This window comes from Lithobates pipiens, unplaced genomic scaffold (assembly GCF_037356315.1).
Source record: "Lithobates pipiens isolate NorthernLeopardFrog02 unplaced genomic scaffold, aLitPip1_a1.2 Scaffold_18, whole genome shotgun sequence".
In the NCBI taxonomy this organism is placed as follows: Eukaryota; Metazoa; Chordata; class Amphibia; order Anura; family Ranidae; genus Lithobates; species Lithobates pipiens.
The window spans coordinates 126,369,593-126,392,879 of NW_027507758.1; the positions used below are offsets into that span (position 1 = coordinate 126,369,593).

Here is a 23,287-nt window from a genome sequence, read left to right on the forward strand (position 1 = left end):
AAGAATCCCGACAATTTTGAAAATAAATATATATATTATTTTTTGTTTTACTTTCTGCTATAAACATATAAAAAAATAAAAAAATAAAAAGCAAAAATCAAATTTCTTCACCAATTTAGGCCAATATGTATTCTGCTACATATTTTGGGTAAAAAAAAAAAAATCCCAATACGTGTATATTGATTGCTTTGCGCAAAAGTTATAGCGTCTACAAACTATGGGATTTTTTTTGCCACTAGTAATGGTGGCAATCAGCGGAACGGATATTTTTGCGGATTAATTGGACACCTGACACTTTTTGGGGACCAGTGCTATAAAATATGCACGGTCACTGTACTGACAGAGAAGGGGTTAACATCAGGGGCGATTAAAGGGTTAAATGTGTTCCCCCAGGAGTGCTAACTGTGGGGGATGTGCTTTGCTTAGCAATAACATATGATCAGTACATTCCTGCCCTTTACATAGGCTGCCTTTCTCCCAAACAATCGGCGGGTTCCGGTTAACTTTGCGTCTGCCGGACCCGCTGATTGGCTCCCGCTGTGTCCAATTACAGCAGAAACAGGTCACCGGCGGCACGCACATGGACCCAGAGGTGTCAGATCACGTACTACACATGCAGCAGTATATTTGGAACGGTCAAATTGCATGACAAGTCACACTGACTGCTCCCTCCTCCCTCTTACACAACTGCAGAAAAACAAATGTAAAAACTTTTAAAATAATTTTAATTTATTTTCTTGCTAAATGCTGACTTGGGAGAGGATGACGTTGCAGGTCCCCGGGCATATGGAAATGCAGAATGGCTGTACCAGGTCCCAGATAGACATCCCAAGAGGCAGCTGGCAAACTTCACACATGCATACATGCTGCAGGTCTCTACCATACACATACACAGGTCTCTGTATACACATACACACATACATTTATTCATCTAGATGGCTGTAGCCCTGGTTCCAGCTGAAGCTGTCCCCTGCTAGCTCTGCAATGAGAACTGAGCAATCAAAAACTGTTGATTGGTATTCAGTCTGCAGAAAGCTGGTGAATGTCAGTCTCTGCCCCTTCAGTGCTCACTGGAAGGCCGGATTGTGGAGGGGGGAGTGTCTGGCTCAGGCTGTCAGTGGCTCGCCGAGAGGCTGAGCCAGCTGCCTGTCCAGGTATCTGGGTGAACACCGACTGTAAAGTTGGGATCTTTCCAGAGCCTGGACCAGCTACGTGACATCAGCCGACAACAGGCTTTAGCTCGCTGTCGGCTGAAAACGTGCAGAACAAAGTACACACCTGTGATCCATAGGAGAATTAGGGACAAAATAGCTTTGTTCATACTTCTCTTTTTAGGCTCCATGTATACTAGCAGCTTCTAAAAACTTGAGTTTAGTAGCTTATGGCATTTTGTTTGCCAAAGCTCCTAAACTCAACTCCATAAAAGCCTATGTGCCAATGTACACATAGGCTTTTAGCAAAGTTTAGGAGCTGCCGAGGTTAGGTGAGCTTTAACCTCCCTCAACTGAACGCGGAAGAATCACGTTCAGGATAGGAACGTTTTCACCACCAGCTGTGAGAAAACGATTTTGCAGCGTTTAGCGTTTTCCCAAAGCATGGTAAATGTACATGATGCCTAAAGATGACAGTGTGGGAGAAGAGTAGCAAAAAGGGATACCTTTGTCTTGATGCATGACAATTCAGGACACTATCGTCTAGACTTCTTTATTCCAATTTCAATAATTTTAAGTAAGGTCCATCAAGTATCAATTAGCTGTAGTAAAGGTTGTAAACATATTAACTTTTATACACAGGAGGGTTAACCTTATGATACAAGGAGGTATTTGTCGCCCCCCCCCCCCAACAAATAGGGGGGGTGTGGAGGGGAACCACACTTTAACTCAAATTATTCTGCAAGATCATGACCATACAGAAAATACAAAAGATCCAACAGGAAACAGAGAGACAGGAAACAGAAAGAAAAAGTAAAAAAAAGTAAGAAAAAGAAAGGGAAATAATTTTTCCGATTCAAGGGGTTGAAAAGCTGTATTTGGAGAGAAGATTAATCAAGAAGGCTAATGAGTGTTAACTTAATTAATCCAGGGATCCCAGACGCTCTCAAATTGCTGTTGTTTATCTTTAATGAGCTGGCTAGTTTCTCATGCATCAAAATCCAGGAAAATTTGGCTTTCATTAAAGATAGAGATGGGGTTTTCCCAAGCTCTTGCTTTTGTGATCTAAACTGCTAAAATTACATCGAAAATTAAAGATTAAAAAGAGAGTGTCTGGGGATGTCCTGAACTGGGTCATTAAGAAGTGTGAATTGAGTGTTTAGGGACTTGTATTCCCTATTAAGTTCAATATTCTATTCCAATATTCCAGGATTTTGGGACATTCCTATTATATGTGGAGGATAGTTCCTTGATGATCAACTGCTAAAGCAGAATGGAGATGCTCCTGGGAACATTTCAGGAAGTCTCTCAGGAACTAAATACCAAACACTTTAACAGAACCTTGAAGTTAGCTTCAATAAGGAAGACATTTAGAATGCAGAGTAGACTCTGGAGCATCAAGAGAACCACTTTTCCACAGAATAGAACTCTAGCCACCGATTCCCACATTGTAGTTAGACAGGAGGGTCAATCAACAACCCATAAATTGTTGATATGCTCCCCTTCTGTCCTGCGGTTTGCATAGACCATATCAAATTACCGTATGTGTTAGGTGTGTTTCTGTTTAACCCCAAAAATATTGTACCAGAGCAGGGATATGCAATTAGCAGACGGACCTCCAGCTGTTGCAAAACTACAAGTCCCATCATGCCTCTGCCTCTGGATCTCATGCTCGTGGCTGTCTCGCCACCAGTTGCCCCACCCAAACCCCACTCCTAAACATGCCCCCGTGAATTATCTAATGGAATTATACTGTTAAATGCTTTATTCCGGATTAAAGAGGAAGTAAACTCTCCCACTCTGATGCTTCTTTTCATTTAGTCCATTATAATAAGTCATTATCAGACTATAGCCACTGTAATCCAGCCCAAATCGCATATTACTTATTGTTTAACCGCTTCCTGCCCGCCCTATAGCCGAATGCCGGCCTTAGGGCGGGCGGCTTCCTACGCCTGGCCGTCCCTGGACGGCCTGGTGTTTACTTCCGCAATGCGCGCCGCCGCGGGCGCGCATCGCGGAAGTTCTGTGTTTGCCGTGTCCCCCGGGGACAGGCAAACACAGATCGCTGTAAACGGCCAATCACAGCGGCCGTTTACAGCGTGATCGGCGTGTCCAATGGGAGATGATCTCATATGTAAACATATGAGATCATCTCTCAGCGCCGCTCTCCCTCCTCACACAGACAGCGTGTGAGAGGGGAGAGAAGAACGGCTGCAGCAGCCGTCAGTGTAAAAAAGAAAAAAAAAAAAAAAAAGTAAAAAAAAAGTTTAATAAAAAGTGCCATCCTCCCCCAGAGCCATCCTCCCCCAGTGCCACCCCCCCCCCAGTGCCATGCCCCCCCCCCAGTGCCATCCTGCCCCAGTGCCATCCTGCCCCAGTGCCATCCTGCCCCAGTGCCATCCTGCCCCAGTGCCATCCTGCCCCAGTGCCATCCGCCCCAGTGCCATCCGCCCCAGTGCCATCCATCCCAGTGCAATCCACCCCACCCCAGTGCCACCTGCCCGCAGTGCTATCTGTCCCCAGTGCCACCTGTTGTCAGTGCCATTTGTCCCCAGTGCCATCTGTCATCAGTGCCACGTATAAGTGGCATCTGTCATCAGTGCCACGTGTTATTAGTGCCACATAGTGCCATCTGTCATCAGTGCCACGTATTAGTGCCATCTGTCATCAGTGCCACGTATCAGTGCCATTTGTCATCAGTGCCACCTGTCAGTGTCACGTGCCATCTGTTGTCAGTGTCACGTGTCATCAATGCCACTTATCAGTGCCATCTGTCATCAGTGTCACGTGTCATTGGTGCCACATATTAGTGCCATCTGTCACCGGTGGCACGTATTAGTGCCACGTATTAGTGCCACATGTCATCAGTGCCACGTATTAGTGCCACGTGTCATCAGTGCCACATATTAGTGCCACGTGTCATCAGTGCCACGTATTAGTGCCACGTGTCATCAGTGCCACGTATTAGTGCCACGTGTCATCAGTGCCACATATTAGTGTCATCTGTCATCAGTGCCACGTGTCATCAGTGCCACGTATAAGTGTCATCATTGCCACGTATCAGTGCCATCTGTCATCAGTGTCACGTGTCATTGTCCTGGTATTTCAAAAGTGTAATAAGTAGTCAACAAGTTAGATGTGTAATTTATGCTCCTAGAACACGTGATGGCGCTCCCTGCATGTTGGGCCTCTCTATGTGGCCAGGCTGCGAAAAAGTCCCACACATGTGGTATTGTAATACTCAGGAGGAGTAGCAGAATTTTTTGGGGGGTGTCATTTGTGGTATACACATGCCACGTGAGAGAAATAACCTATTACAATGACAATTTTGTGGAGAAAAATAAAGAAAATGAAAAATCTTCATTTTGCAAAGAATTGTGGGAAAAAAATGACAACATCAAAAAGCTCACCATGCCTCTTACTAAATACCTTGGAATGTCTACTTTCCAAAAAGGGGTCATTTGGGGGGTATTTGTACTTTCCTGACTTGTTTGGGTCACAAGAAGCGAGATAGGCCACCAGTACATCAGATGTGATCAATTTTGTGCGATTCGCACCACAGCTTGTAGACTCTCTAACTTTCACAAAGACCAAATAATATCCACTAATTTGGGTTATTTTTACCAAAGATATGTAGCAGTATAAATTGTGGCCAAAATTTATGAAGAAAAATTAATAATTTGCATAATTCTGTCACAGAAACAAAGAAATATGCGTTTTTTTTCAAAATTTTCGGTCTTTTTTCATTTATAGCGCAAAAAATAAAAACCCCAGAGGTGATCAAATACCACCAAAAGAAAGCTCTATTTGTGGGAAAAAAAGGACACAAAATTCATTTGGGTACAGTGTTGCATGACTGAGTAATTGTCATTCAAAGTGTGAGAGCACCGAAAGCTGAAAATTGGTCTGGGCAGGAAGGGTGTTTAAGTGCCCAGTAAGCAAGTGGTTAAAGAAACTTTAAAAAATCTTGTTTCCAGGGGTTAGGCAGCACCATCTTAAGTATTGTTTTTGAGTCCACAGTGGAGTGTATTTCCGCCATTACATTGAGCACTTCCTGTACTGTTAACCAAGCCTCCTCAATCCAACGTTTCTATGGCAACCCTGCTTCCCTGTTCATAGCCAACTTGTTTATTTCATAGTATTTACTTGTGCCAATGTCTAATGTTTCCCTTTGTCAGACTTATCAGCTTCAGCTGATAAGACTGCAGTAATGGCCAAGTTTAGACTGTATGTCATGTCACATGGTGTGATTAGCAGAGTTCAGTGTTGTGCAGTAGGAAGTCCTGATAACAGATAGATAAGACAGAGAGTGTGCCGTAAATCAGGGGAGATCTGGGCATGCTCAGTGACTTCATTCTACAGAACAACAAGGATTACAACAATACTAAGCAAGTAAGGAGATATCTACAAGCAGTGTTCATTAGGGTTTTTTATGCTAATTTACATGGGACAAAGTTGTGGGGGAGGGTTTACAACCACTTTAAGTTACAAAAATAAATATTAACAACAACTTTACCAATATTAGATTGGGGGGAGTGGTGGCGGAATTGGAGGCATAGGTATGATGTATTAGGGGGGTGGAATAGGTATGATGGATTGGGGGGCAGTGGAATTAGAGGAATAGGTATGATGGATTGAGGGGGTGGAATTGGAGGCATAGGTATGATGAATTGGGAAAGGAGATGTGGGGGGGGGGGGGGGGGGGTTGGGGATTGGAGGCATAGATATGATTCAGCCCTTCGATTCCACTCCCCCTTCTCAATCCATCATATCTATGCCTCCAATTCCACCCCCCCTTCCCAATCCATCGTATCTAGGCCTCCAATTAACACCCCCCCAATCCAGAACATGCTTGCTCTCCATCCCGTGCCACCCCCCCCCCCCCAACACAACACATCCTGTTTAATCCCCCATTGTACCAATGCCTCCAGCAGACTGTCATATTTACCATTCTGCAGCCACGGGGGTCAGTCATCGGGAACACACTGAGGGCGGACCCTGAAATGTGCAGCTGGAGAGAGTAGCAGTCCCCGGTGGCACTTTAATTTCTATTAAAGTGCACGGTCTGTGTGCCTGGGCGGGGATGTGCAGCAGGAGGGAGATGGAGAGGGGCGGTCTCAGGTGGCTCTTTATGCCTATTGGAAGCGCAAGGTCTATGTGCCTGGGCAGGGATGTGCAGCAGGAGGGAACGGTGCCAAATGTGGCTCTTTAAGGCCTATTGAACAGCACGCTCTGTGAGCCTGGGTGGGGATGTGCAGCAGGAGGTGGAGAGGGGCGGTCTCAGCAGCTGACTGTATGTATTGCAATGGCTGCACTGCAAGCCTGTGTGCAGCAGAGGGGCACTGGCTATACATTCCTGGGACAGCACAGCCCTGTCCATACTCGTCCTCCTCATTAATTACTCGCCAAATACGTGTAGGTGAGTGCAAATTTTGAGTGCTGGATTAGATATCAATGGCACTGTACTTGAGCTTCAATCTAAATTGATCAATCTAGGGGTGATATTTGATGCTAGTTTAACTACTTAAGCCCCGGAAGATTTGGTCCCTTAATGACCAGGCCATTTTTTTGCTATACGGCACTATGTCACTTTAACTGACAATTGCGCGGTCATGCGACATCTTTTGGTGGTATTTGAGGATCTGAGATTTAAAAAAAATTTGCGCTATAAACAAAACAAAAAACAAAAAATAAATAAAAAAAAAAAAGAGTGATAATTTTGAAAAAAAAAAAAAAACACAAAATTTTTTACCTTTTTGCTATAGTAAATATTCCCCAATTTAAAAAAAATAAATAAATAATTCTTCCTCAGTTTAGGCTGATATGTATTCTACATATTTTTGGTAAAAAAAAAAAAAAAAAAAAAAAAAAAAAAAATCACAATAAGTGTATATTGACTGGTTTGCACAAAAGTCTACAAAATACAGGATAGATTTATGGCATTTATATATATATATATATATTTTTTTTTTTACTAGTAATGGCAGTGATCTGCGATTTTTAGTGGGACTGCGACATTTTGGCAGACAGATCGGGCACTTTTTTGGGACCATTGATAATTATACAGCAATCAGAGAAGGTCTGACCTTGGCAGTAGGGTCCATGGGTTCCCTACTGTCATCATTACGATCTCAGCATACCAAGATTTCCTGGGCCCCACTGGAGGCCACAAGAATCAACGACTTCCCTTCCTGCTTGATCCTGCCAAGAAGTTGTGGACGCAGGCAGAATAGGAGGGAATGCAATAATCAGTGAGAACCGATTCCACAGGAATAGCAAGGCATTTGTTTCACATGCTAGCGGATCCTTTGTTTTTGATAGAAAAGTTGTTGATTTCTTTGTTGAACCTGGACATAAACAGCTCTATGTCTGGGATCCCCCATCTTTGATATATTGACAGGAAGAAATCGGGGTGAAGGAACCATTCTCCCAGGAACAACTGCTTGCGACTCAAGTAGTCCGCCTGCCAATTTTCTATTCCTAGAATGAAGACTGCCGATAGAAAAAGTACATTGTTTTCTGCCCAAGATAGGCTATGATTCACCTTTCTCTGGGCCGCATAATTTCTTGTGTCCCCCTGATTAGTATAGGTCATTGCTATGGCATAGTCGGATCAAATCCTGGCAGGACAATACCGTAAAATGAACGTTCAGGCCCTCAGAACCACGTGCTCTCTGCCTGAATTCCTAGAATGATAACGGGCAAGGCCACTTCTGATCTGGCCAACTTCCGTGGTAACTGAAGGAAGGATTTTCCCCTTTGCAGATTTTTCAATATTAACCATAAACTGAGGCTCCAGCGTACCCAGCCTATAGCACCTGGTATTTCCAGGTGGTCCATCCAGGTACTAACCAGGCCCAACCCTGCTTAGCCTCCAAGATCAGATGAAATCGGGCGCTTTCAGGGTGATGTGGCCGTAGGCTTTGAAGTCAGACACATTGGGAATCTAGAGCTTGAACCCTTTGTTCCAAGCCAATAGGATACTGTTTTGCAGCAGTCTCGAATGAAACTGGGCATAAGGAACGGCCTCGAATAAAGGCACCATCTTTCCCAACAACCTCATGCAAAGTTGAATAGAAGAATTCATCTTGCTTTGACCACCTAAATCAGTTCCTTTATGCCGCTGATCTTTGCCTGGAGCAAGAATACCCCTTTTCTGGGTGTACCTATAAATCATACCCAAGTATTTTAGCCTTTTCAAGGATTTAGCGAAGATTTCTCCTAGGTTGAGAATCCAACCTAGATATTCCAGGTAGTTGAATGTGGTGACCATACTTTGGTCTAAGCGGGCTACCGACTGGACTATCAAGAACAGATCCAGATAAACCATAATTATTAAACCCTTAATCTGGCTAGAAGAGGGGCCAGAACCTTTGTAAACACTCAAGGTGCTGTAGTTAGCCTGGAAAGCAGAGCTACACACTGAAAATGAAGAATTTCCACCTTGAAAAGTAGATATTACTAGTCAGCAAGGAAATAGGCATATGGAGGTATGCATCTTTGATGTTGATTGACGCCAGAAGGTCTCCTAGGATGGAGATAACTGATTGTATTGACTCCATGCGGAAAAAAAAAAAAAGAGTTACTTACCAGTTACATCCTTTTCCAGGAGTCTTTCAGGACAGCCACCGTAGAGAGACCCTGGCTCCTCCCCTCTTAGGAAACACCGCCTTCAAATTTCACAATTTAAGTCTCATCCTCCTGCCGTCCCTTCAGTTTTTCCAGAGTACCTCCGGCCAACTGGGGAGACACAAGAACACGTCAAAAACAAACAAACTTTTAATCTTACCTGATGGTCTCATGCGATGAGTTCCCAAAGATATCCAAAAACCTGGGTGGGAACCGGTGCTGTCCTGAAAGACTCCTGGAAAAGGAGGTTACCGGTAAGTAACTCACTTTTTCCCCAAGTCCGTCTTTCAGGACAAGCCACCGTAGAGGATTAGCGAGCACCTTACCTTAGGGTGGGATTACTGCCTGCAGCACTTTACGACCAAAGGCTTGGTCCTTGGCTGACAGAAGATCCAATCTGTAGTGCTTCACGAATGTAGAAAAACTGGACCACGTCGCAGATCTACAAATCTGTTCTGGAGAAGCACCAGCCCACTCTGCCTGAGAAGTCACCACTGCCCTGGTTGAGTGTGCCCTGATCCCAACTGGGGGTTCTAACCCCCCAGTCACATAAGCCTGCTCAATGACCAACCTTAACCATCTGGCTATTGTACGTTTAGAGGCTCTGGAACCCTTCCTGACCCCTGAAAATAATACAAAAAGTGAATCAGACTTTCTGAACGGACTAGTGCAATCTAAATAATGAAGGACACATCTTCTAACATCCAATCTATGAAAAATGTGTTCCTGTTCTCTTACAGGATTTGAACAGAAAGTAGGCAGCACAATCTCCTGGTTTCTATGAAAACCAGAGGCTACCTTTGGTAAAAAGGCCGGATCCGTCTTAAAAATCAAACGGTCCAGAAAAACCTGAAAAAAGGGTGCCCTAACAGAAAGGGCTTCAAGTTCACTCACTCTCCTTGCCGTAGTGATCGCCACCAAAAACACAGTTTTGAGAGTTATCAATCTTAACGTGCAAGATTCCAATGGCTCAAAAGGTTCTACTGTGAGAACCTGTAAAACTAATAAAAGATCCCATACTGGGAAGGGGGAATTTCTGACAGATCTCTGCCTACTTAAGGCTCTAAAAAACCTCACTATCCAAGGGTCTGTTGCTAGATGCCTTTCCAGAAATACACTCAAAAGCGGATACCTGACTCTTCAAGGTCCCAAGGGCTAGGCCTTTATCTGCCCCTGCCTGCAGGAACTCTAGAATGGCTACAGAGCTGCGCACATCAAAAGAGCACCAGCTATTGAACCACTTCCAAACCTTCAAGTAAATGGCCTGCGTTTCCTTTTTCCTACAACTTAGGAGAGTGGCTACTAAGCGATCCGAAAACCCCTTGCCCCTCAGCAATTCCTCCTCAGTAGCCAGGCTGCCAGGTTCCACCACTCAACCTGAGGACAGCAGATTGGATCCTTCTGGACTGGGAGCATCCGGGGGGGGTTCCACAGACAGGCCCTTCAGAATGAGAGTAGTGTTCTCCGCCTGAAACTTCCTCAACACTGCAGGGATCAGAATGGGAGGGGGGAAAGCATAGCACCTGGAGAATCTCCAGCTCTGTGCTAGTGCGTCCACCCCCAATGCTCCTCCCCCCTGTTTATGGAAAAGAAAAGAGCTATCTTCGCATTTTCCCTCGAGGCAAAAAGGTCTATCGAAGGAATCCCCCACCTTAGGGTGATCATTTCGAAAACCTTCTTCAGAACCCAGTTGCCTTCTCTCAGCGTTCTGCTGAGGAAATCTGCTACCTGATTTTGCATCCCCTTCAAATGTATCGCTGAAAGGGAAAAGACATTTGCTTCGGCCCACCTGAGGATGGCTTTTGCTAGGGCCCATAAGGATCCGCTCCTGGTGCCCACCTGCCTGTTGACGCAAGCCAATACCGAGGAATTGTCCGACTGGATTCGCACATGATATCCCTGAAGTTCCCTCTGAAAAGCCCTGAGTGCCAGATCTACTGCTCTCAGCTCCCTCCAATTCGAGGATCTCTTTGACTCCCTTCTCTCCCAGGTACCTTGTACCAATCGGGAGTCTAGGTGCGCACCCCAGCCTGAGCAGCTCGCATCGGTTGTAACGACCCTGGATACTGGTAAAACACACTCCAGGCCTTGTGACAGGTTTGCCCCCTTTCTCCACCACCAAAAGGGACCTCTTGACCTGAGTTGGAACTGAAACCAGAGAGTCCAAAGACCCCTGGCTGTGGTCCCAAACCCTCAAGATGAATAGTTCCAGAGGACGGAAATGTAACCCCGCCCACTGAACTGCTGGGAGCGTGAATGTCAGCAAGTCCGAGGCCGACATGACCTTCCTCACTGAGACCTGAAGGCTGCCCTGGAGAGACAACAATGCTTTGTCTACTTTTTGGATTTTCTCCAATGGAAGGAAGACCTTTTGTTCTGTTGAGTCCAACACATACCCCAGGAAAGTGACCCTCTGGGATGGAACTAAGTTGGACTTCTCCAGGTTCAAAAGCCACCCCAGGCCCTCTAAAAAGTATTTTGCTACCTGCAGATCCCGAGTCAACTGCGCCGGAGAGGGGGCAAACAGAAGATCGTCGCGATATGCGATCGCCAAGATCCCCGAGTCGCAGGAATGCCAGAACTTCTACCATAACTTTGTTAAAGATACGGGGGGGAAGAGGATAGCCCAAAGGGAAGTGCTTTGAACTGGAGGTGCAGCACCCCTACCAAGGTTTTTACTGCCAATCGGAGGAAACGCTGGTGGTTCTCTGCAATGGAAATATGCAGATATGCATCTTTTAAATCTATTGATGCCATGAAACAGTTTGGTGGAAGAAGTGCCTTCACCGAGTAAACTGAATCCATCCGAAACCTCCTGTAGGTGACTGAGACATTCAGAGGCTTCAGGTTCAGGATGAGCCTGAACTTTCCCGAAGGCCTGCGAACCACAAAGATGTGAGAATAGAAGCCTTTGCCTATCTCTCTTGCTGGGACCTGTACCACCACCTCCTGTTCCTCCAACTCCTGTAGAGAGGAAAGAAGAGCAGAGGATTTTTCCGAACACTTTGGCGGCTCGGTAACAAGGAGTCTCGGGGGGGGGCTCTGAAAACTCCAATCGGTAATCTCTTCTGATGATCCCCAACACAAACTGATTGGAGGCGATCATCTCCCACTGTCAGAGGAAGGCCCCCAACCTTCCTCCCACCGTGACCTTGTCATTGAGACTTTTTGGTCTGTTCAGGAGGGTGAAAAATCACCCACCCCCCCACGCCCTTTGCCATTCAGCCCCCATTTCTTCTTCTGCCGATCAGTTTTAGGGGCTTCAAACTTTTTCTGAGAATGAGCCTTTTTTGACTGCTCCCCATACTTCCTCTTAATGGGAAAGGCCTTTTTCTTATCTGCTGTGCGATCTAGCACTGCTTCAAGACCTGGCCCAAAAAGCAAGTCCCCTGTGAAAGGGATCCCACAGAGCTTTATTTTGGACGCACTGTCCCCCTGCCATGTCTTCAGCCATAAGGCCCTCCTGGCTGAGTTGGTCAAGGCCGTAGACCTTGCAGACATTTGCACAGATTCAGCCGAAGCATCCGCAATGTATGCTACCCCCTTAAGCAGCATGGGAAAGGAGGATAGAATAGTCTCCTTTGCCGTCCCTGCTTCAATGTGTGCCTTAATCTGGGTAAGCCAATATTCCATATTACGAGCCACCACTGTGGCTACCATGGCAGGCTTAAGATTTCCCTGTGATGAGTCCCAGGCTTTCTTCAAAAGTGAATCCATCCTTCCATCTATAGGGTCTGGAATTACCCCCATGTCCTCAAAGGCCAGATCAGTATGTCTGGACACCTAAGAAAAGGCAGCATCTAACCTGGGAGATTTATTCCAGACAAGAGCATCCTCTTCCCCAAAAGGAAACCTTTGTTTCAATGCACCAGAAAAGAAAGGTTTTCTTTCGGGATCCTGACATTCCTTCTTGATGGCATCGATCAAGACATCATGAACCGGGTACACCTGCTTTTTCTGTTCTCTAAGGCCCTTGTACAGCTGATCGTGGAGTGACAATGCCTTCCTTTCCTCTTGTATACCTAAAGTGGTATGAATAGCTCCTAAGAGCTCCTCCACTTCTTCCAGGGAAAGTTTATACCGTGAGGTTCTTTTGAATTCCCCATCCAACCCCCTCTCCATCAGATTCCCCTTGGGAATCTGAGGCAGGACTATCAACTTCTTCCTCAACTTCCTCTCTGGAACCCCCTGGATTCTCCCCACTAGCAGGAGGAACATCCGCTAGGCTAGGTGGTACATTCTGATGCGCTGGGGGAGCAGTGCTCTGGGGCTGGGGCCACTGGAAACTAGAAAAAAGCATTTTGAAGGACTGGAAAGTACTAGAGAGTTCCTTCACAGATGCCGCCAGGTCTGCACCCTGTTCTGCTGCCCGCTCCCTAACCAACCCCTCAATACACTCCTTACAAAGTGTCTTGGTCCAGGAATCCCCCATAGAGGCTCTACACGAAGACACTTCTTCCTAGAACCATGGGGGGACTTGCTTGTGGCTTTCTGAAATACACAGAAATAAAAGAGAGGGCAGCATAAGTTTAAAGAACACTAGCGCTACTTAGAGGACCACGGGAGTGCCCCCCCTAGGACCAACCACCACCAGGGTCCCAGACACACTCCCCTTCCCCCCGACCACCAAGGGGGGAATAACACCAGTGGAGCTACTGGTTACTGAGTAAGGGAGCACCTCCCCAGGGTTCCCCTTACCTTTGAGTGGCTGGTGCTGTTGTCCCCAGGAGCCGCTCTTGAAGCCTCTGCTTCGGACATTCTCCTGCTGAGGAAGAGTGGTACGAACGTGCCTCTGACAGCTGCCTGTACAGCTTAGAGACAGAGGCTGCACTAGCCAAACGCTTGGTCCCCTTTCACGAACCGCGTCCGGAACCGGAAGACGTGGATTCAACGAAGATGTCTGCCCCCACCAGAAATGACGTCGCCCGTCATCCGGTCCGGCCTCCAGCTCCTTGCCGACTGCAAACACAGGGGGACCTAGGACATCCTGCTGCAGCACTCCACTGGGCAAAAGAACGAGTGGACCTCCCCAAACTACTTGCTTTCCCCTAACGAAGTTTGGAGTGTGCAGAAAACGGTCAGTACGAACGTTCAGCTCCCTAGCCGACCAGACTGCCGAGTGTAGTCAGATAGACGATCGGACTGCCGAGTAGAGCCAGAGAGACCACTGTCTCCTCCACTGTAGATAACATAGCCTTAGCCTCTCCGACTGTTTAGCTAAAGGTTCCTTAGCAGTGTCTCCCCACCGGAGGAAACACCATAACTGAGGGGACGGCGGGAGGATGAGACTTAAATTGTGAAATTGAAGGCGGCGTTTCCTAAGAGGGGAGGAGCCAGGGCCTCTCTACGGTGGCTGTCCTGAAAGACGGACTTGGGGAAAAAAAGAGTGGGTATATTCAGAAATTTAATTTACATTTTTGAGATCCAGAATGTCCATTTGGATTTAACCAAATTCCTACCTCTGCTCTTACATGGGGGCCACCATGATCACTTTTTGCCAAAAGATGGTCCAATGCTTGAGAGAAAGACTTGTTTTTCTCTGGATCCTTAGGAACGTTTAATCTGAGAAAATGGAGGAGACTTAAACTCTTGGAACTCCAGTTTGTACCTTGGAACCATTGAGGAAGTCCCCCATTTGTCCTGACACTCTTCCTGCCAGATCCTTGAGAACTGCAGAAGAATTCCCCCTATTGAACGAGCGAGGGTGTCTCCTCATAAAGGAGGCTTCAGTATCTTGTAGGTTTCCTCCCCCAAGACTTCTTTTGTCCCTGGGGTTATCTTTTTAACCTGGAGGCGGAAGCTGTTGTGACTGCCTAATGGCTGATGCCCCTGGCACAGAAGAAGGAGCTTTAAAACAAAAATACATTTATTCCTTTTCTTAAATGGCAAAAGGGGTACTTTTTCCGCAAGAAATTTCTTTGGATGTATTATGCAAAACATCCCCAAATAGCTGTTTTACTGCAAAAAGGAAGACTAGCCATTAGCTTCTGCGTGGTGCTTAGTAAAGGGCGCAAGGCCTGAAGGATAGAATCTCTCATAGCAACTATTGCAAATATAAAGCTGCCAAATCCTGGGCCTGCTGAGCAGGATAGCCTTGAACACCTATTTAAACTGGTGTCTCAACAATTAAAAAATTACTGTCAGCGCAGGCTGAGACACCCAATCTGCCAGAGCAAAAAGTTGTTTTGTTTTTTTTCAAATAGGAATTCCAACTTTTTATCCGTTGGATCCCTAAAGCCCCGTACACACGAGCGGACTTTTCAACATCCAAAGTCCGATGGAATGATTCCGTCAGACTTTTCGATCGTGTGTGGGCTGCAACGGACTTTTGATTCGCAAAAGTCTGACGGACTTTAGAAAATGGAACATGCTTCAAATTTTTCCGACGGAACTCCACTGGACCCAGTTCCTACCGAAAAATTTGCTCGTGTGTATGCTATTCCGACGGACTAAAACCGACGCTAGGGCAGCTATTGGCTACTGGCTATGAACTTCCTTATTCTAGTCCAGTCGTACGTCATCACGTTCGAATCCGTCGGAGTTTGGTGTGATTGTGTGTGGCCAAGTCCGCTCATTCGAAAAGTCCGTCAGAACTCTGTCGGAACTCCGGCAGAACTCCTTCGGAAGTCTGTCGGACTTAATCCCTCGAAAAGTCCGCTCGTGTGTATGCGGCATAAGCATTTGAGCAGTCAAACTCTTATTCATAGAGGATATAGCAGGGTAAATTGCTGGTATACCCTACTTAGTGAATTTACTCCTCCATAGGATACAATGTGAAAACTTTTTAGGAGGGAAAATAATGCTTATCTGGGTGATCCTCTCAGATACAAAAGAGCTTTCCTAACAATGAAAAGGCATGCACAGCTTGAGGAGGCTTTAGCAAACCCAAACACTCGGTTAAGGGTACGTAAATGTGGAGCGGATCATTTAGCAAGAAATTGAACCATCAATCTTAAGATTGAAACAGCTGATTCTCCCACATTTGACACCTCAGAAGAAGAGACATCAGCCTCACCACGGTCCCCTTAGGGAATTCGTCTTCTTCTGGCCCTAGTTCCTCAGTTTGAGGGTCCTGGGTAATGGAAGAAAGCTTGCCGCATTTTGACCCACACTGGGAATGCGATTAAAGGAGCTAAACTGTTTTTGTTTTTAAACCTATCATGGCTGAGGGGAAAATATATTTTTAGTAAAATAAACAGGGGCTGCATTGTTGAAAACAGTTACAAACATTTTATGGCCCCGATGCTCGCTCTGATCAGCCATCCCCTCTCAGGGAAGGATGTCATTTGTAGAGATGAGTAGGCTTTCCAGAGCTTGAGGGAGACTCTTTTAGCAATTTTTTGGGGGTGTTTCCCCCCCCCCTTTTGACCATAGCCTGATACACAAAGCAGGGGTACTACCAGAAGAAAATCGCATCTACTGCTTGCGCAATAGTTCAGCCACTGCCGCTGCTTTTAATGCTCAGCCTAATGCAAATAGTAAATGCCTGTGTCACCAAAACCTCTTTCATTCTCTTTGCTCTTATGACTAGCCGACAATTTTTTTTTTTTGCAGCTAGCACAAATGGAGTTTTTCTGTTTTGTTTTTTTAACAGGAGGACGCCAAGCCCCACCCCCACATCACGCCCCCCTCCCACGCAAGCACAGGCCTCCAATCCAACGGGATCGGCTTGTGAGTGAGGGGTGGCGTGGATGAGACCTGGAAGTCGCCGCCGTGTAGGGCAGTGAAAGAAAACGGCACTGACGATCGCTTTTAGTTCTCCCTTATACTCAGCCTCATGAAGAGGGGAAGAGTTCAACCCAGGTGGGGGTGTCTGGAGGAAGCAATACCCCCCAAACTTATCGGAGGTCTGCCTGCTGGCCGGAGGAAAAAAAGTCTGCTGCTTCTGTGACACAGCGTGATCTCTGAGCAAAGCATGAGAAGGTACGTGCTCCATACAGCCCCCAGTAGTACAACACTTAGGCATGACAACAATTACTTTAAAGGAGACATTTCATAAGAAAATGTAAAAATTCCTTCGAACACTCCACTTACCTTTCCCGCCGCAGGGTTTTCTGTGGTAAAACAACAGACTCAATCTTCACGTGGGTTCCATTAAACCTTCAGGAACCGGGGACCCTCAGGCAACCCACAATCCTGGACCTGTAATAGCACCCTGCCAGTAAAACTTTATGGCCTTCATACCAAAAGTACTGGATTCCAGGGTCTCTAAAAAAGAGAAGCATTTACAAGCAAAACCTTGTTTCTTCGGATACGAGGCCCGGGCACCATTCAATTTGGCCTAAAAGACACTTTGAATGGATCCGGCTGCATAGCTAGCCCCAGCAAGGATTGCTCCAGTGGAGCTCAGCACAGCACATCTTCACTCGTGACCAACATTTTAGACACTGCCAAAAAAAACTGAGATGCTCCCAGTATGGGAGGTTTTATATAGGGAGGCAACTTCCTGTTTAGGGTGTGCCAGTGTCCAGCACCTGAAGGTGGACTATAACCCACATAGTGATTACTATGGCTCTGTGTCCCATGATGTACAATTAAAGAAAAAGGAAAGAAAGCCTAAAAAAAACAAAGAGACAAATGCAGCCATCACCAGAACTGGTAAGCTACAAAAATATAATAAATATTTGCTTTTGGGTTTAATGTCACTTTAAAAGTACCCTAACACAGTGGTTGTCAACCTCAGTCCTCAAGTACCCCCAACAGGCCACGTTTTGGGAACTTTCCTTGGATAAAATAGCTCTTATCAATAACATGTCATGGATATTGATTTAAAGCAGCTGTGCAAAGTAATGGGAAATCTGAAAATATGGCCCATTGAGGGTACTTGAGGACTGAGGTTAAGAACCACTGCCCTAACAGACCCTGCCAGCAGATGTGCATTGCAGTGGAGCACAGCAAACAGTGCAGCATCAATATGCATTGTAGGGCACTGGGTTTACAATGCTGAAGCACAACAATATCAACCCAGCCTAAAAGTCACCAAATATTTTATGCCAGCATAATGATATGCATGACATTTTTTTTAATGTGTAGTAATTATAAAAAGGTGCCAAGTTTCATTTAAAATGTCATGCTGGGCGCTGCAGCGTCAAATAAATTAATTTTAATTGTTATTCAAAAAGTGAACCCTTTAATTTAGCAACACAGCAGGACCCAATTTGTCAATGCATGATAACATAACATTATTATTGATTTACATAGCACCAACATATTCTGGAATGATGTACAACCCAAGACTCACATAATCCAGAAGATGATCTTGTTTACAGCTAAATGTAAAAGCAAAAACCTGTACCGGGAAGTCACAGAAGTGCCAGAGCAGGGTCCTCCTAGCACAATCAATGTAAAGCAAGGAATACATGGTTTAAAATGTCAGCAGATTTCTGTGAATGGCCCAAAATTTGAGCCATAGGTAGCCCTACCAATCCCACCTGACTCAATAAACCTTGATTGTCAAATAGAAGGAAGGACAGTTCAGATAGTCTATGGGTGCCGGCTGTCAGGTTACAATAGCTGACAGCACAAGATCCAACTACCCTCACTGTTTGGCATGGATTAAAAGGAGTTGTAAAGGCAGAAGGTTTTTTTTTATCTTAATGTATTCTATGTATTAAGATAAAAACCTTCTGTGTGTAGAAGCCTCCCTTAGCCCCCCTAATACTTACCTGAGCCCCATCTCTGTCCACTAGTCCCTTGGCCATCCGGGACTCTACCTTCCGATTGGCTGAGACACAGCAGCGGCGCCATTGGCTCCCGCTGCTGTCAATCAAAGTGAGCTAGCCAATTAGGGGAAAGAGGGGGTGGGGCCGAACGGCAGCTCTGTGTCTGAATAGACACATGGAGCTGCAGCTTGGCTCGGGTGCCCCCATAGCAAGCTGCTTGCCATGGGGGCACTGGATAGAAGGGAGGGGCCAGGAGCACAGATATGGGACCTGAGACTAGGAGGATAGGGGCTGCCCTGTGCAAATACACTGCACAGAGCAGGTAAGTATAAAATGTTTGTTATTTAAAAAAAAAAAAAACACAAGACTTTACAATCACTTTAACCGCTTCCCGCCCGCCCTATAGCCGAATGACGGCCTTAGGGCGGGCGGCTTCCTACGCCTAGCCGTCCCTGGACGGCGCGCATCGCGGAAGTTCTGTGTTTGCCGTGTCCCCCGGGGACAGGCAAACACAGATCGCTGTAAACGGCCAATCACAGCGGCCGTTTACAGCGTGATCGGCGTGTCCAATGGGAGATGATCTCATATGTAAACATATGAGATCATCTCTCAGCGCCGCTCTCCCTCCTCACACAGACAGCGTGTGAGAGGGGAGAGAAGAACGGCTGCAGCAGCCGTTAGTGTACAAAAGAAAAAAAAAAAAAAAAAAGTGTAAAAAAAAGTTTAAAAAAAGTGCCATCCTCCCCCAGAGCCATCCTCCCCCAGAGCCATCCTCCCCCAGAGCCATCCTCCCCCAGTGCCATCCTCCCCCAGTGCCATGCCCCCCCCAGTGCCATGCCCCCCCCCCAGTGCCATGCCCCCCCCCCAGTGCCATGCCCCCCCCAGTGCCATCCTGCCCCAGTGCCATCCGCCTTAGTGCCATCCTGCCCCAGTGCCATCCGCCCCAGTGCAATCCACCCCACCCCAGTGCCACCTGCCCGCAGTGCTATCTGTCCCCAGTGCCACCTGTTGTCAGTGCCATTTGTCCCCAGTGCCACGTATAAGTGGCATCTGTCAGTGCCACGTGTTATTAGTGCCACATAGTGCCATCTGTCATCAGTGCCACGTATTAGTGCCATCTGTCATCAGTGCCACGTATCAGTGCCATTTGTCATCAGTGCCACCTGTCAGTGTCACGTGCCATCTGTTGTCAGTGTCACGTGTCATCAATGCCACTTATCAGTGCCATCTGTCATCAGTGTCACGCGTCATTGGTGCCACGTATTAGTGCCATCTGTCACCGGTGGCACGTATTAGTGCCACGTGTCATCAGTGCCACGTATTAGTGCCACGTGTCATCAGTGCCACATATTAGTGCCACGTGTCATCAGTGCCACATATTAGTGTCATCTGTCATCAGTGCCACATATTAGTGCCATCTGTCATCAGTGCCACGTATAAGTGTCATCATTGCCACGTATCAGTGCCATCTGTGATCAGTGTCACGTGTCATTGTCCTGGTATTTCAAAAGTGTAATAAGTAGTCAACAAGTTAGATGTGTAATTTATGCTTCTAGAACACGTGATGGCGCTCCCTGCATGTTGGGCCTCTCTATGTGGCCAGGCTGTGAAAAAGTCCCACACATGTGGTATTGTAATACTCAGAAGGAGTAGCAGAATTTTTTGGGGGGTGTCATTTGTGGTATACACATGCCACGTGAGAGAAATAACAATGACAATTTTGTGGAGAAAAATAAAAAAAATGAAAAATCTTCATTTTGCAAAGAATTGTGGGAAAAAAATGACAACATCAAAAAGCTCACCATGCCTCTTACTAAATACCTTGGAATGTCTACTTTCCAAAAAGGGTTCATTTGGGGGGTATTTGTACTTTCCTGACTTGTTCGGGTCACAAGAAGCGAGATAGGCCACCAGTACATCAGATGTGATCAATTTTGTGCGATTCGCACCACAGCTTGTAGACTCTATAACTTTCACAAAGACCAAATAATATCCACTAATTTGGGTTATTTTTACCAAAGACATGTAGCAGTATAAATTGTGGCCAAAATGTATGAAGAAAAATTAATAATTTGCATAATTCTGTCACAGAAACAAAGAAATATGCGTTTTTTTTCAAAATTTTCGGTCTTTTTTCATTTATAGCGCAAAAAATAAAAACCCCAGAGGTGATCAAATACCACCAAAAGAAAGCTCTATTTGTGGGAAAAAAAGGACACAAAATTCATTTGGGTACAGTGTTGCATGACTGAGTAATTGTCATTCAAAGTGTGAGAGCACCGAAAGCTGAAAATTGGTCTGGGCAGGAAGGGTGTTTAAGTGCCCAGTAAGCAAGTGGTTAAGGAATCTATGGATCTGCACAAGAGAAATCTTTATGTGCATGGCCATCCTAAAGTGGTTTTGCCATACACAAAAATGTCTCTTTCAGATCCATAGATTCCTCTCTACTGGCTATTGCATTATGACAGCTGGCACCTGTGACCCACACCCAAGGATGTATAAGCCAAACATATGACAAATGGCATCTTCTGAAGCACCCTCCCCTTTGATGCATGATGTTGACCTTTCAGTAATAAAAGCGTTGCACTTTACAACAAGTGTGTAGGTGTGCTAATGAAATCTCATATCCATCCCACCTTGATTGTGCCAATCTTCCAGTCAGTGAACTGAAAATTGTATGCAGACAGCTTAGTCTTGGGACATCTGACCCACATACCTGTGGAAACTGAAAATCACTTCTGCTTATGGAACACATGAGGTTGCTTGCTCAGCAAAAGCACCATTCATAGAAAATTTTGCAGAACGAGATACAAAAGTGGGACTCGGGAGCAAGCCCGCACTCGTGCCCCCAGGAAAGAGGCTTTCCCTGGGGGCACCTGATGAAGAGGAGAGGCTGAAGTGCCGGTGGGGGGCCCCAGAAAAAGAGGACTGGGGCTGCTCTGTGCAAATTGATTGTATGGAGCAAGTATAGGCATGTTCGTTATTTTTATTTTTTTAATCGAAAAGGTTTACAACCACTTAGCCCATCCATTTACATACGGAGTAATACAGATAATGGTCAAATAATATTGTAAGTTTAACGTGTGTTACGATTTACATTCAGTAAAATTGTCTTAAAGAAGAATTCCAAGTATGGGTGTTTCATTCACCTTCTGTTGCCTCTTGGGATACGACCATCACATATCCCAGGAGTAGGAAGGGGCTTGGGCGTGTTTGCAACCCCATGTGCCCAAGCCCTCCAGGAAGCTGACACTGCACAGCTCTAATCACAGGCAGCAAGACATTTCCCGATCTCTGCAACCACGCATCTGGACAATGTCTCACTGCCTGCGATTAGCGCTCCGCTTTGCCGACTTCCTGGTGGGTTACGCACGTGCTGTTTGCAAACACGCCCGAGCTCATCCTTAGTGAATACAAACTTTGATTAAAGTGGTACAGCCTCTGACAGAGTTGTCACAGCTGACACTTCCAGTAGTGTCGGATAACTGCATAGGCAACTCGGCAGAAAATAGAACCTCGTCACTTCTGCTTTCTTTAAACCATCAGTAATTGACGATTTGAACAAATGAGGATGAGCTCAGGTATGTTCGCATACTCTGCATGCAGAGCCCGCCAAGAAGTCGGTGCAGCGCTGCGCTAATCACAGGCAGTGTGACATTGCCCCGATGCGCGGCTGCAGAGATCGGGCAATGTCTCGCTGATTAGCACAGTGCCAACTTCCTGGCAGGCTATGCACGTGGAGCATGCAAACGCACCTGAGCTCATCCTTATGAACAAATTGGTGTTTGGACACAACACCGGCTACCTAATCATTTTGTGAGAACACCCCCACCCCACCAGCCACTGTGGTTCCTTCCACTTGCTACTATGTTACTGGGGGCAGCGGCAGGAACCACTGAGGGGGGGGGGGGGGGCACTACCATGCACCCCCAGATGTGACACCTTGAACTCAGTAGAGTTCACCACCACAGAGGGAAGTGTTCAGTCTTCTACTGCACGGACTGTTCTTTAGATGTTTTCTGGAAGCAATAGTCAGTTCAACAGAAAGACATGCTTGTATGTTCACTGCACTGCATAGTCCTGGAATATTAAATATTCTACACACTATCCTAATACAGATACCAGTGAGCCAGCTCTCACTACACACACTTCCCCAGTGAATGCTCCTCTCACCTCTATATACAGAGCGGAGGACACCGCTACACCATCTCACAGCCGCCATCTCTGCACAGGGAGGTCGCCTGCTCCGCCTGTCTTATGCCTCCACAATTTCTCGGATTTAAAACAGCTATCCAACGCGAGAATATTTACATTCAAATACAATTTGTAAATATTCTTTAACAGGAGTCCAAAAAAAAAAGTAAAACGAACTTAGCCGTGTATCTGTTTTAATAAAGGCAATCGTTAGACAGCTATAAAAGGGGTCCTCATTATGTCAGGACCCATCGATCTTGACAGCGAGATTCAAGCGTGGACTAGCGTGCTTGAAAGTGCCGAAAGCACGTGACATAATCAGGAAGGAAGGGTACGCGTCCATCGCGGCCATATTTGAAAAGGGCATGTTCAGCCTACCAATTTTGTGTTTCTTTTGTGGTGTAAAACTAACAGCTTTTTCACGAGGGCTGCTAATTGGTGACTGAATTACAATCATAGCCATACTATCACAGGATTTGATAGTTGACAATGACAAATAAAATGCTAGTTTTGAAGGAACTTCATGGAGGCTGTGATTGTAGGGCTCTTTTGAAAATACACACAAGCATGTAGAACATTCTTTCCAACCAGTGTTTAACCACTTAAGGACCAGGCCTCTTTTTCAGATTTGGTGTTTACATGTTTAAAACA

At 46.0% G+C, this 23,287-nt stretch overlaps 1 protein-coding gene and 1 pseudogene across 1 annotated transcript in view; both read right to left on the reverse strand.

Moving 5' to 3' along the window:
• The window catches only part of MRPS5 (mitochondrial ribosomal protein S5), a 205,383-nt gene extending 182,664 nt beyond the window's left edge, over positions 1–22,719 (reverse strand). Inside the window, exon 1 of the mRNA XM_077486094.1 lies at positions 22,616–22,719. Coding sequence (XP_077342220.1) covers positions 22,616–22,664 — 49 coding nt within the window. The 5' untranslated portion in view covers positions 22,665–22,719. The remainder of the gene's footprint in view (positions 1–22,615) is intronic.
• On the reverse strand, positions 7,958–8,073 carry LOC143990570 (5S ribosomal RNA; annotated as a pseudogene).
• Positions 22,720–23,287: the final 568 nt, after the last annotated feature.